This window comes from Vidua macroura, chromosome 4 (assembly GCF_024509145.1).
Source record: "Vidua macroura isolate BioBank_ID:100142 chromosome 4, ASM2450914v1, whole genome shotgun sequence".
Taxonomy (NCBI): Eukaryota; Metazoa; Chordata; class Aves; order Passeriformes; family Viduidae; genus Vidua; species Vidua macroura.
The window spans coordinates 8,092,707-8,106,720 of NC_071574.1; the positions used below are offsets into that span (position 1 = coordinate 8,092,707).

The 14,014-nt window shown below is 37.6% G+C and overlaps 1 protein-coding gene across 4 annotated transcripts in view; it reads right to left on the minus strand.

Moving 5' to 3' along the window:
• Positions 1–14,014, minus strand: part of NR3C2 (nuclear receptor subfamily 3 group C member 2) — a 190,412-nt gene that overhangs the window by 70,921 nt on the left and 105,477 nt on the right. For all 4 annotated transcript variants that reach the window (XM_053975771.1, XM_053975772.1, XM_053975770.1 and 1 more), the window contains one exon: positions 9,003–9,142. In XM_053975771.1, coding sequence (XP_053831746.1) covers positions 9,003–9,142 — 140 coding nt within the window. The remainder of the gene's footprint in view (positions 1–9,002; positions 9,143–14,014) is intronic.

The window sequence follows — 14,014 nt, forward strand, 5'->3', positions numbered from 1 at the left end:
TGCCCTTATTACTGGTCCTCTGGCATTACCATTGAAGAAAATCTGTAGATGGACCTTTTATAAAGTTATGATTTAATAAATCAGGAAAAAAAAATCTGTTAGGAAGACTAGAAGGATGCAGGTGTCACTTCAGTCTTTAAGAAGAGCAAGAATACTTTTTTTTTTAATGGAGAGAATAGTCAAACAGGTTGCCCTGAGGAGTTCCCACTAATGGAAGTATCATCATGTACTAGAGAAGATACATTACAGCCTTCCCAAATTCACTCCAGTCAAATGGTCTGGGCACCTATTGAGCTCCAAGCAAGCACCACCATTATTTATGTTTCCTGTGCATGACTGCATCCTTGCTCTGGCTGCTGCTGCTGAACAGGTAAGACATCTTAGACTTCCTAACACCTCAAAACCTGAATTCTGATCTAACTCTCCATATCTCTCACTACATTATGTCTTACTTCTGTACCCTTGGCCCTGCCTTGACAGACCTCTAGCTTATCCTGGGGACAATGTGGATGGCGATTTAGGATGAATCAGGACTGAAGTCAAAAGGACTCTTGCCCTTGAAGTCCACATTCACATGCTACTGGAGAACAAAGTACACAAAGGATTACAGAGATTTAAAGAAGAGAGAAAGGAAGAAAAGAGAAAGTCAATGCATGAGGCAGGTGCCTTGAAGAACTGGCATCTCCTTTGCCATGGGCTTGCTTTATAATAATAAGCATGAAAAAATACTAATTATTCTCTCTGTTTCTTGAATATCCAACTTGTGATCCAGAGTCTGATTTGCAGTGGTTTAAGTGACCATAGCTGTAAGTAAAATCAATGGAAACTGCACTCTGGACATACTAAAAGCTATAAAATGCCAAGTACTTGGACCCTGAGGTCCTAAATATCATAAATCATGAATCCCAGATCAGTGGGTATGTCTGAGTTTAATCTGTGCCTTATCTCCTCAACTGTAAAATAAGGGTAATAACCACTCATCTCATAGATTAAACAATGCTTGTGAAGCACTTAGATATTAGTGAAAGCACCACAAAAAAAGCTTTGTAAGAAATGAGTAATTATGTATTCTGAGCAAGAGATGAATAGTAATCAGCAGTGAAAGCACAGGACCATACATGGGGCAATGGAATGAATATAAGACATTGAATAAGCTGTTCATTAATTGAACACCATCCAGTCTCTTCAATGAACAAGGCAGAGGTGTAATGGAAAAAACTGTATGGGACTGTGTTATTAAGGCTGAATTAGGAATCATTACATGCAGTGCAGATGAACAAAGACGCAGGCCACTAACGTTCATTACCTTCATACTTAGTGACGACTTTGGAAACTTGTTTTTTTTTTTTTTTTTTTTTTTCCCTACCCAATATATTTTAAAAATAGCCAACTTAAAACCAACCAGCTCAAATCCCTTGAAACCTACCACTGCACCTAATACAAGAAACCACCGAGGAGCAGTAACTCCAAACTGCTTGTTTCTACTTGCTCTTAGCATAGACAAGGTACATACAGAAACCAAACACCATCATCATCACTCTTGAAATAGGTGGGAACGGACTGACTAACTCATGTTCCCTATTTTAGGGCCCTGGATTTGGTAACTCAACAGTGAGAAATGGCACAAAATAATTTTGTAGGTTAAAAATAGGTAATATATTTTTGGTCTAACAAAATTTTCTCTCCTTAAACAATAAGGACCTGTGGGCTTCAGCGCTGACCATGGGCCATTATTGTTTCTAAAAAACCTGACAAAACTGCCTCTGCTGAAGTCTAGACTTCAAACCTAACAGAGACACTCCCAAACTTCAACAACCTAAAACTGTGCTCCAAGAAAAGGATTAAATCCTGGCTTCATGTAAGGCAATGGGAGATTTGCCATTACCTTTCCCACTCTATTTATATCCGAGATGCTAGCAGATGCCTTGTTCCCTCTGTCTACAACAGACAGATCTGTATGTACATTTTCTTTCTCTTTTTTTTTTTTTTTTTTTTTTGGTCTGAAGACTGTTTTCCCATCCCCTTACTTAAAATGGGATTAGGAGGCACAAAAAGATGCTTTGTTTCTAGCCTTATATATTTATTTTCCAGTTTTATCTGTTAAGAATTTCTTTCAGCCACAACACTGCAAAATTCCTTATCTCTAACGTTGGAATGCTGAAGGCCCCTTGCAGGATTATCCCCTTTTGGCTTTTAACTGCTTATCCTGAGATGTGAAGAGCCTTTTCAGGTCTGAAAAATTTTCAGGAACTTAAGGGTTGTAGAAGGTAAGTGCTATTTGGTCCTAAAAGTGAAAATTATAACATTGCTTCTAGAGGCTGCCGAGGCAGGCAGATAACAGCGTTTTATAAAGTAATATGTCTTGAGAAGTACTACCATAGCTGTAAGGAGCTAAAGCATCTGATTAAGGATGTTTTATGATATTTTATATGTTTTATGCTGTTAGATACAGATCTTGTTGATATATTTCTGTCCAATTGCAAATTCCGATTTAAATGTCCACTCATGCTTTATTTATCCCTTTAGTTGTATTGTATCAGGTATTACAAAACAAAACAAAAAAAACCCATCAGCAAAAAACTGATGGGGCCTGGGTGATGCCTACAGAGCCTTAGCTGGGTAGGATGGAGTTCTTTCAAAAGGACTTCACTCTCTGAGCTTTTTCTTTAACTCAAAATGAGAAAAGTCATTGCAGGAGACAAACACTAATTGGCTAGCACAGATATAAAGCAATTCTGGCTTATGCAAGATCTAAACACTTTACATCCATTTCTAAAAACTGAAGTTCTGCACTCCTGTGAAGATCTAGTCATTCACCATCATTACAAATGGAATAATCTAAAAACGTATTAGCTAGTCCACCCTCTCTATTACTCACACTTTCTCCATTTTCAGAGTCAGTTGAAGTCTCCAGCCTCACCAGGATACAGCATTAACCAAAAAAGACCTCTTTGGTTTATCCTTTACTATCACAGAGAACTAAATGATATTACTGGCTACTTCTCTTAAGAGCAATTTCAAAGTAGGCACTTAAATCCGTCTTACTCTTTTCAGGAAAGTGCCCCCACAAAAGTCCCTCTTTTTTGGTGGTTTACAGCATTCTCAAAATAGCAAACTAACTAATGGGATTTTTACCCATTTACTCTTATTTCAGTACAGTTCTCAGTTCAAAATAAATTCTCCTCCCTCTCAGTTGTCTATTCCTCAACTGAAATATTTATAGACAGCAATCATGTCCCAACTCAGATTCTTTTTGGGTAAGCTAAAAAAAGCTAAAAGCATTCAGTCACCTGACATAAGATAAATTTTTATTTCCAAGATCATTTCAAAAGCTCTCCTCATGTGTTTACCTGACTTTCAATCAAGCTGTCTTTAACATGCTGGTGACCAGAAGCATACTCAACACTCCACATAAGCATTCCCAGCATCACTTGTACCATGACAGTGCGAAGACTTCAAGTACGTGGTGCATCTCAATTTTACACATCCATTTTGTGCAACTACACTACCCAAGTGGCTCAGCCAACTTGGAACTACTAGCTAGAAGATGAATTTCCCAGGAAGCACCCTATCTTTCCTATAGGAAAAGAGATCCATTCCTTTTTTAAGGAAAAGGCAGTTGACATATTCAAGAAAACACTAAACTAATGGCCATTGGAACATTTGTTAGTCAAATATTTGTGGCTACTTTAAATCAGCATGCACTGACTGGGCCAACCCCCGCTCTAGGAAGACTCTGACCTGCTGGGATGCTACCCTGTGATGTGTTAAAAAAAGAAAACAACAACAACAAATTACTGCAACTGAGCTCCCTGCCACATCATATGAATGCCAAAATTTCCCTGCTCTTAACAGGATTGGGAAGGTAAGCGTGTAAAAGTCTGTATGTTGCTTGAATTTGTGGCAGTGGAAGGCTTCTGCCCAAGATAAACCAACCTTACCACTGCATCCATGTTCCATTTACTGGGTGTCTGTGCTTGTGCAGGCTGGCTATTACCTACTGAGCATATTATTTTACAGATGAAGCAGGCTAGAAATTAATATTCATAAAACAAAGAACAAAAGACAAATGACAGAGTGCAGGAGAAGAATAGTTGCATGCAGCCCTGTGCGTGCGTTTTTCAAGGCTAGACAGCTGCCCGTATTTAAATTCTCATACTCATCTATCCCACTCCGCAGCAACACCAGCTCACACAGTAAATAAGTTACCCTCAAAAAAACTGCAAATGTTGGGAAGTCTTGGGGGAGGGAAGAAATTATTAACGCTTTTGGAAAGGAATGAATGCAGATTTTCAGCTTCCTTGATATAAAATATTTTTTGTATCATTTTCACAGCTATTAACCAACTTATGTTCTTTGTGGCACTGCAGCTGCTAAACCCACTCATTCTGTGCTTGTTTTCAAAGCAAGGCACTCCGTCACCTTGGTGGTTCCCAAATCTCCCCCCTCCTATCTGAAATGCTACCACATTATGCTTGGTCCCCTGGTGTTCACTTCTCATTCACCTGAATGCACCCAGCGTATTTTACTAAACACTGGGCAGTGTTTCCCATGCAGGCCACGTATTCCAAAAAGCCACAAGGAAAGATTTTCCTCATGTTTCACCTCTCCCCAGCTTTAAAATATTCAGTTGCAATATATGTTAGATCCTTTATTCTTTCCTTTTTTCCCTTATGTCTCAACTCTTGCTGCTTGGGTATTTTTTTTTTTTCTTTTTCTCCTTTTTGGGGTCCCATTGCAAATTTTTTTAGCATCTTCCTCCTACCAGTCTCCTCAAGTCCGAGCCCTTAGTAGCTAAAGCCACCCTGGAGAAGGAATGAAGACTTAATTTCACAGAGCAATACTGCCTGCCAGAGCTAAATGCAGGAAAAGTCCTTTTCATATATCTATGAAAGCATGGCAGGCTGGTGGCAGCTTCAAACCTACAATGACTTAATTATTTAAATTTTATTTTACACCTATTAACCATAGCATATCAAGTAAGAGTAGCAGCTGCTAAATGAATTTGACCAGCTCACTTGCCCTCTGCAGATCACCCATCTGCTTGCTCTTCACCTAATATTTCTGTTTGATAGGTTGTAAAACAGATTCTTGCAACAGGTCAGGAACAGAGTCAACTTCAAATCCCACATAAAAATTTCTATGAAAACATATGGACATCTATACTGAGTGATGTCAAATTTAGAGAGGCCACGGACCTTAGGAAAGTGGATAAAATGAAAATTGCAGCCTGTTATGGAAAAACACTGACTCCATTACAGTGAATGAACAGAAGAGTGGAGAGTGAAGAACTGTATGTATAATTAATTATAGTAATACAGACCTACAAAATTCATGGCTGCACACACTGCAAAATGGTGTGCAAAACGCCTGTTATGTGTCAAATTCAGTTTCATACTGCATAAAAATCATTGCTTTTTTAAATGATCAATACAGTGAACTCCCCTGTTCACCCCTAGCATTCTATCAAAAGTTAGGCTAATTAGGCAAATTATTCAAGAGTTATGTATGTTAGCATTTCTCATACCTTGATAAGTTTTCCACTTCAACTGAAATGAAAACAAAACCAAAAAAAAAGAGAAGCACACAGGGAGAGACTTTAGTTTATCTTCCACTAGGGCCTAGAAAGCCTTGGGAAGTTCTTTCACGTACAGTTCATAGGAAAATCACCTGTTTCTGAAAAAACAGGTAGGATTTCTTTGTTCCTACGCTGCTCACTTAGGGGCACAGCAGGTTTGCAACACCCAGGAGGCATCAGATCAGACTGAAAAGTTTCCTCCAGACAAATTATCCCTCCACTCTAAACTGGCAAAAGTTCAGGCGAGGAAAAAAACCCCCACAATCCTAGAAACTTCTGTTATTGTGCCTGTGTTTTTACTTCAGAGCTGAAGAGAAATGTATTTTTTTAACTTAAAATTGAAAAACTAGCTTAACGGTTAACCTTCTGGAACAGAAATCAACAGCAGGGTCTGATCTTTACTGAATGATCCCACCTTTGTATTTTAAAAAAAGGACAAGCTTCCCTATAACTGATCCAATATAATTTTGTAATGCTCCCATTTTAAGTAGCCAAAAATCTCCAAGAAAATATGCAAAATAACTTAAAGAAAATGGTCATTTTTGCTGTAGTCTTTAGCACCATACAGAGATGAAAAAAAGCCTTCCTTTTTTCTTACTTCCAAGCCAAAGGAAGAATAAAAGATTAGCAACTTATGAAACAATATAAATTTTGATTTAGGAGAGATTACCTCATACTTGTCTGGAACTTGAACAAATGAAGACTGAAAACGCAAAGCATAGGCAAGAACAGCTATGATTTCTGACTTCAAGCCTGTTACTCTCCTTAGAGAAAGCTGCTTCAGTGGAAAAAGAGAAGACAATCCTGGCCAGGTGCTTTAGGTTCCCTCACAGTACAGCATGTTTTCAGCATATGACTCTGTTTTGATCATAAATTCAAGTTCAAATGACTTTAGGATTGGTCATATTTGTAACTGAGGAAAAAATCCCATAGAATAAAATTAACCTATGTAAAAATGTATTCGAAATGTATATACCTTTAACTTTTGCAGTGACACCACTTACCAACACTTTTACAGTCTAAAGATATATAATGTTTGCAAGGCAGATCAAATTTATGTTAATGACAAACTCATGTTTCTTCATACCAGTCTCCTGTTCATCAAGTCAGTCACCAAAAGGTCTGTGCCTACTTGATACTAAAACTAGTACTTGGATAATTTACAGCCTTGGAATTAATGCCATCTGAAACTACTTTTGATATTTTACCAAAAAACCCATTTTAATACTTTCTTTGGTCTACAGCTATCCCCCTAAATCCATTAGACATTTCCTGAAAGTTCCAAGATACAATTAACTGGGAATACAATTACCAGATTTATAATTTGAAATGTAAACTTTAGTCTTTTTTAGTTTCTTGGGCTTAAATTCCAATAGTTGTTATTTTCTGTTATAATCTCTCTGGTTTTGTAGGATTTCAGAGAGGAATTGGCAATCAATGGCTGTTCGTAGTGTGATGACAATGTTAGCAATTCCAGCTGAGACCCAAAAAGCTGGGTAGTGCACAGAGCTCTCTCTCCCCAAATCCCTCTTTTCTCTGTTTCCATGCTTTTTGACCCAATTTGTCTCCCTACTTCAGAGACTGATAGAGGGGCTGAGTTGGAGGAGACCTTTAAAAGTCCTTGCAAAAAGAAGGGACATCGTCAACTGAGGAACGTTTAGTGGATCATGAAAGAAATGTGTGTGCCCCTGTGCTACAAATATTTAATTGTTTCAATTATTTCAAAAAGGAAACTTCAGGAAGGGGTGTTTTATCGATCCTGTTCCCAACTGAAAAATTTATGATGGCTCTACAAGAAACCTCTTGTTACAAAACTACCTACAAAAACTTTCATTTATATGGACTGTGCCAGGATGTTTGAAGCCAATATGTGTGTTATGTTTTTGCTATGCTCTTTTTCGGGCCAACACTCTACAATACATTAAAAAAAAAAAAGTGCAAGACAAGATAAAATTTCAGTGTCTGCCTAGCAACAATGCTACTGGTAGCATCAAGAGCTCAATCATATGCATACCAAGAAGTCTAGACAGTGTTCACATACCACTGGTAGGTACATGTATCTTACTATAATGACTCTTAAAAATGTATTTAAAACACATCAAATTTTTAGGGATGACAGGGTAGCTTTCTCTTTAATTTTTAATTTTTTTTTTGCTTAACTTGCAAACTTTCAGTAATTACTGATCAGTTTTAATTACATTTAAAAAATGTCTTTCTATGCCAGATCAGAGAGTAATCCTTTCCTAATAATTTTGGCTTCTGAGGCTTGAAAACACAATCTTGCTGCTCTGTTAACTCCTAAAGGGATTCCTTAGTAATTTTTCATAAATTCCTGTAAATCTGGATGGGAACATCCATCATGGTATGTTGGAATGGTCAGCAAAAGAGATGTAAACGTGGACAAATAGTACCTTGAAATTAGAGTGATTCAAGACTTGAGAGGATGCTTTCCTGGGAGGCAGGAAAGGAGGAAGGAAGACAACAGAAGGTGCTCACTTCACACAGTACGTGCAGGTATATGGAAACCTTCACCATCACCACCACCCAACCAAAAAATATCTTCTTGTGATTCAGGGGTGAGCTCAGACATGGATGCCTGAAGAGCCATCCATGATGTGGTGTGGAAGTACATGGAGGAAATCACTCAGCCAACAAAAGGAAGGTTTTCCAGTTCATGTACTATATCAAACAACTAAATTCTCAAGAAGAAGTTGGGGAATGAGGACATCAAGGTCAGCTACTGCACAACTGTAAGAGAAGATGTTTTCAGCAAGGGGAAACCTTTTCCATGTCCTTATAACTTTGGGAAGTTAATTTCAATTAGATTTGATACTTTTGATGATAGATAGATAAATAGACCGATAGACATTACATGAAGTTTTGCCTTCAGTGACGCACAAGCCCTCCAGGTCTGTTTAACAGAGAGCTAAATCCTTATTGCCATCAGAAGTCGATTTAATGATCACAGAAGAAATTAATCACACCTCACACTGCCTCACTCTTCTCAGTGCACAAGCTGGACACCATATTAAGGCCTTTTTTTTTTCCTTCTAGGCTTTTTCCATGAAGAAAAATCAGTAAGTAGCTATCTCCTACCTCATCTGTGGTTGTAAGAACATTTACTCATCAGCAAAGATTTCCAAAAACCTATATGGTATTTATGTCCTTTGCATGCCATGAAGTCTTATTATCAGATATTAAAAACCTTTTATCCACTTGAAGAAGTTGCTTACAAAGTCTATAAAAGTCACTCAACATTTTTTTTCATATTAACAACACAGAATTTTACCAACAGCAGAAAACACATACGAAAATTTATATGTATATATATATATATATATTTTTTTTTTTCTTTCTTTTTAAAAAAAACAAAAGAATAGATTTTGTCTTTTGTGTTGATATTTTTTGGTTTGTGTTTTCTTACCTTCTACTGCTCTCTTGAAGAAAACTTTACAGCTGCCACATGTAACCACCCCATAATGACATCCAGATGCCTCATCTCCACACACCAAACACACTTTGGAAGGTCTTGAAGATCCAGTTGATACACTTCTCAATGAAGAGCTGGAGTGAAAACAATCAAACAAAACAAAATAGCTATGAATATTTCAAATCACACCAGCCATAATACAAAGTTCAATTAAGAATTTATAACAGGTATATTGCTCAAGGCACCTAACAATTAGGAAACCACAACACTTTCTGGCAGTGCCTAGCTGAATACATGCTTTAATTAGTAAGTGCAATATTTTTACTGTCTGTTTTAAAACACCCATAATATATCAATGTTAATGTGAGAAGTTACCACAAGGGCAGTGGAATTTATTGGTAGCAGATGATTAAAACTGAAAATAAAAAACAAACAAACTAACAAACCATTCTGGCAGCAACTTGGCAGCAACAAATTTTCTTTCTGTTTCTTTACTTGTTTGAAGCCTTCACAGCTAAGGAGTACCTGTAAGGAAAGCTCTAAGGCCATTTGATGAAGTAGTGCAGCAAGGTGGTATGTACTCCCCTGTCTGTGCTCCTGCTTACCACTGCAGTAGTTCATGAGCTTACTTCTGATATTCCTGCAATTTAGCAGTTTACTTCCCATGTAATTTTGAAGTCTTTGTACATTCTGCAAGTGCAGAAGATCCTCCCATATGCCTGTAGGTGCCAGAAAAGCAGCACTGGAGGTTCACACCATCCTGAAGTTTCGTAGAGCGATGCACCTTGGAAGCCTTCTTCAATCACCTACCTCTGTCTTAAACTACAGGGCACCTTTAGGAAACACTTTCCACTGGCAACTCTCAAGGACGATGCTTTTCAAAAACAAGTCACATTTCCTGATCCTGTGAGTTTCCTCCTTCCCTTCTTCCCCCAGGAACTGGAAATGCCAGCCTAATGCAATGGACATGCTTGGAGAAACATGCCAGATCCTGAAGGAGATGAAAGCTTTGGATCCCTCCCATGTCTCCATGAGGCTGGAGAGAGTATCTCCTTCTACACAGTCTCTCTTGTCCAGGTAAATGTGACCTCTTGCATTTCTTACATGTTAATTCTCTGAATGCTGCCAAACAACTACAAAAACAACCCTGAAAGACTTCCCACCACTAGGGAAAATATCAGGTAGTTCAAACTGCAGGTCACAGGCTATTTGTCCATCAGCCACCGGGAAATGAAGTCCACAGGTAGTCTCAATTCAAATATAACATAATGAGCTTGCTTAAGAAAACTCAAGTATGAACCCTTTCCCTTTTTCCAAATTTCTAACTTCCTTTAAAGAGGTATGCAGAGGCCAAGTGATTTATCCATGGAGCACAGCTCAAATGTCACTCCAAATGAGGGACTGCAGCTCCCCTGGCCCACAGCTTTACTGCAACATCAAATCTGAATGTCTGCTTAAATGACAGTGTTCAGATGTTAATCAGAATGTTCCAAATAGTATTCATTCCTGCTCTTGTCTGCTCACTAGTCTGTTAGATTTACTAGTTTTAGTCCTTGTGCTATTTATACTCTCATTACATAACATCACACTACTTGATAATTGCTAGGTGATGGCATTAGCTCATCTGTTAAGAGAGAAAGCCTCACCAAATCCACGTTAAAATAAGTTCTGCGTGCTCCAGTCACAGTCATACCTGCACACGCTGCATTAATTTACCCTCAGGAAAAGTAACTTTTCCAGGATTTATCAAGGCTGTGCTGGTATTCAGCTCTGATGTGTTAAGGCAAAGAAAAGGACTTTCTCCCTCCAGCACGTTCCATACTGCATGAAAAAAATTAGGCCTCCCATTCAACAAAACTCTTCAAAAGGTGTCTGCTTTCTAGAGAAAATGCCAATAACCTGGAAAACTCGCCTTGAAAATTCTCTTTCTTTCATTGCAAACATCAGTATTTTGCCTGAGAAGGGAAACATTTCAATTTTGACATAAGACTAAAATGTCTCAGGGGATTTTTAATTTTGATGCTGCATGTTCCCATTTCTTCATAAGACTGGCAAAAACTTTCCTAGTCTTTCTACACTGAAAAAGGTCAGTGTATTTTTTAATATCTAAAAAAGAGGTAATTTTATTAGAGAGCTTTTCCTGTAGAGAAATGGAGGTTTCCAGGGTATCACAGCAGTGTGCATGATTTTTATTTTTATATATACGCGCGCACATGCTTCTCTATATATACATACTGCATATATATATGTAATTATGTATTATTTTTAGTTGAAAATAAATTGTCACGTAGGATTTGCAGAAGGTGGGAGAGCCTTTTTTTAGATACAAGCTACCCTACAAAATTGCACTTTCACAAAATTATTAGGTTAAAAAAAAGTCAGCAAAGACAAATTAAGACACCAGTTGATCCACAACTATTATTAAATGCCTACCTAAGACGCAATCTATAGCATATTTTATACAGTGCTCCTCTCCACTGAAGACTTAAATACAACTGGAAGGTACAGCCTGAATACAAAGTATGTATTCAGCTACTCAGCCACAGCATCACAGGTGGAAGCTTAGCATTCTAGAATTAAATCAAATTAACTCATTCTTTTATTCAGTTCAAAAGTGGAATTCATTGAAACACAGATGAGGTATTTTCATTTTTAACAGGAGTGTCAAATATGGAGTTGTTCTTAAATACTTTACTGCAAAGAAACATTGATATTTGCTCTTGGTACTTCAATCTCCACCAATTTGTGCCAGCTCTGGCTATGATTGCCTTCAATGAACAATGTTCGGCTTTTTTAAAAAATCTCTTATGTTCTCTTTCATCCATGCTATACCAGAGTATTTGCCAAATCAAAATGCTATTGTAATACCTCACACAAAGGTAAAGTGGTGCAAATAATAAAAGGCTGAGCCCAAAAATATGCTCAAATCACAAGTTAAACCTCTTTAGAATGAGGATAACTCATTCTCTCCATGGAAGCTTTTCTTTCCAAACAAGGCACACACAGATGGTTGTACCTTTTCCTCCTAAAACTCTCTCTTTTCAGGCTGTCATCCCTTTCCTTAGTGACCATTTTGAAAAATATCTGACTGATGAGGAACCTACTCCTTGGCCTTTATTTCAAGGCCAGACATCCAGTGTGTATGACATAAAAAGACACTTCATTTATTCATCACTTTCATTAAACCAATTCTTTTTATTAATCATTATAGCCCTTTATTCTATAATATGCTCAGGCAGAAAAACTACACTAAACCCCCTACACTGAAATTACTTCTCATGCATGCTCCAAGTTGAATATTTCCCTTTGCATTCATTTTCCACATCAACGTGCTGTAAATTTTTGCCCAGTAAAAATGCCTAATGTAAACTGGCATGTGGGAAAAGTTACAGGCAGGTAACGTTTAATAAGCAAAATATCAGTGTTAAATTCAATTGATTATAACAGAGATTTCTACATTAATTTAATTTTTGCTCTTTTTTTTTTGGAGCTCAGTTTGATTTTTTGCTCCAGATGAGAAGTTTAGTTACAATACTCCAAGTTACTTAAGGAACAAGTCATTCTCTCTTCTGGTATATCCAAGAGTTGATCCATGTAAGAATGAATACCATAAAAAGTATTAGAAACTTTACAATTGTCTCCCTGGAAGGTAATTAGCCTAGTGCCAAATATCTGTTTGAATGACACACTAAATCTAATGGCCACAGCAGGTTTCAATCTTAAAATTCAGATTGAGTGAAAACACTGTATTTACGCAAAACCAAATCAGAGCCTATACCCTATTGCTCTGAAATTTAACACAGTTTTTAAAAAACTTTTACACAACAGACTGTTGTTGAGCCAGGACATTCCTTGTGGGTGGCAAGCTAGTTTCAGTATAAACTCCCAACTGAAAACACCAGAAATGTGAAATAGTGCCACAGAGCTGGCTACTCTTTCCCATCTTCAGAAGCCAGTGGCTCCCATAGGTTGATTAGGCGTTGTTGCTTTCATGCTTCTCTCATTATTTCTAATACAACAAGAATAGGCAAACACACTCCCACACCCTTCCCAGAAAACTCCACAGGATTCAAAGAGAGATCTACCAGAGCGTGCATATTTTATCCCAATGCTGTTACAGGCAAGGGCAGCACAGGGGGTTTAACAATGCCAAATGTATCTCCTAAATGATTTGTAAAATGGTTGCTTCGATGGCTCCAGTAACATTTGTCACGTTGCAGGGTATGTGATTAAGAATAAGCCTGATCTATTATCCCTAACAGTGCAAATGCTGGCAGTTAAATGCTGACCTTGACTAGCCATTGCCATCAAGCTCATTTGTGCCTCTCAGAGTTGGCTTTAGTTATAGTTATATGGAGAATTAATTAGAAATAACAGATTTTGTAAAGAAGAGTCAATAAACCCACAGATAATCCAGCATTTAAAAAGCTGATTATATAGGTTATTATGCTTTTCAAACCAGATGTCATACAGGAGCACAGTTTAAACAAATGATGCCTCTCTGATGATAAAATGAAGCACTCCAAAGAAGCATAAGCCACAATATGTATTCCGAAGTCATTTGCTCCAAACGCTTTTATTATTATGAGATCTGGATGAGTCCTTTTTAATTCCACATCATTGACTTTTCTTTTTAATACTGAAATTTTCTGGCAGTAAAACAAACAGAAGGAACTCGGGTACGCCTCAATAAATAAAGGTATGCAAAAACAAAGGTAAAAAGAATTTGAGATTATAGAATCATATTTTTACCACAGGAAGAAAAAAAAAAAGTACCTGTAAGAGGAAGAATAATCAGAATATTCAAGATGCAGAGGCTGCCAGCACTTTACTTCTACCCTCTCACCTCATTTCTGAAGGGGTATAACCTCCCTGGAGTCATCTTCTGCTGGGAACCAGCAGCTAAAAACATGATAGTCAACTCTGCACTTTGAAATACTGCCACTCACCTACCTGCGGTTGCCCAAAACAAGAGCTGGGTATTCCACTTCTCTTAGCAGCTCTCC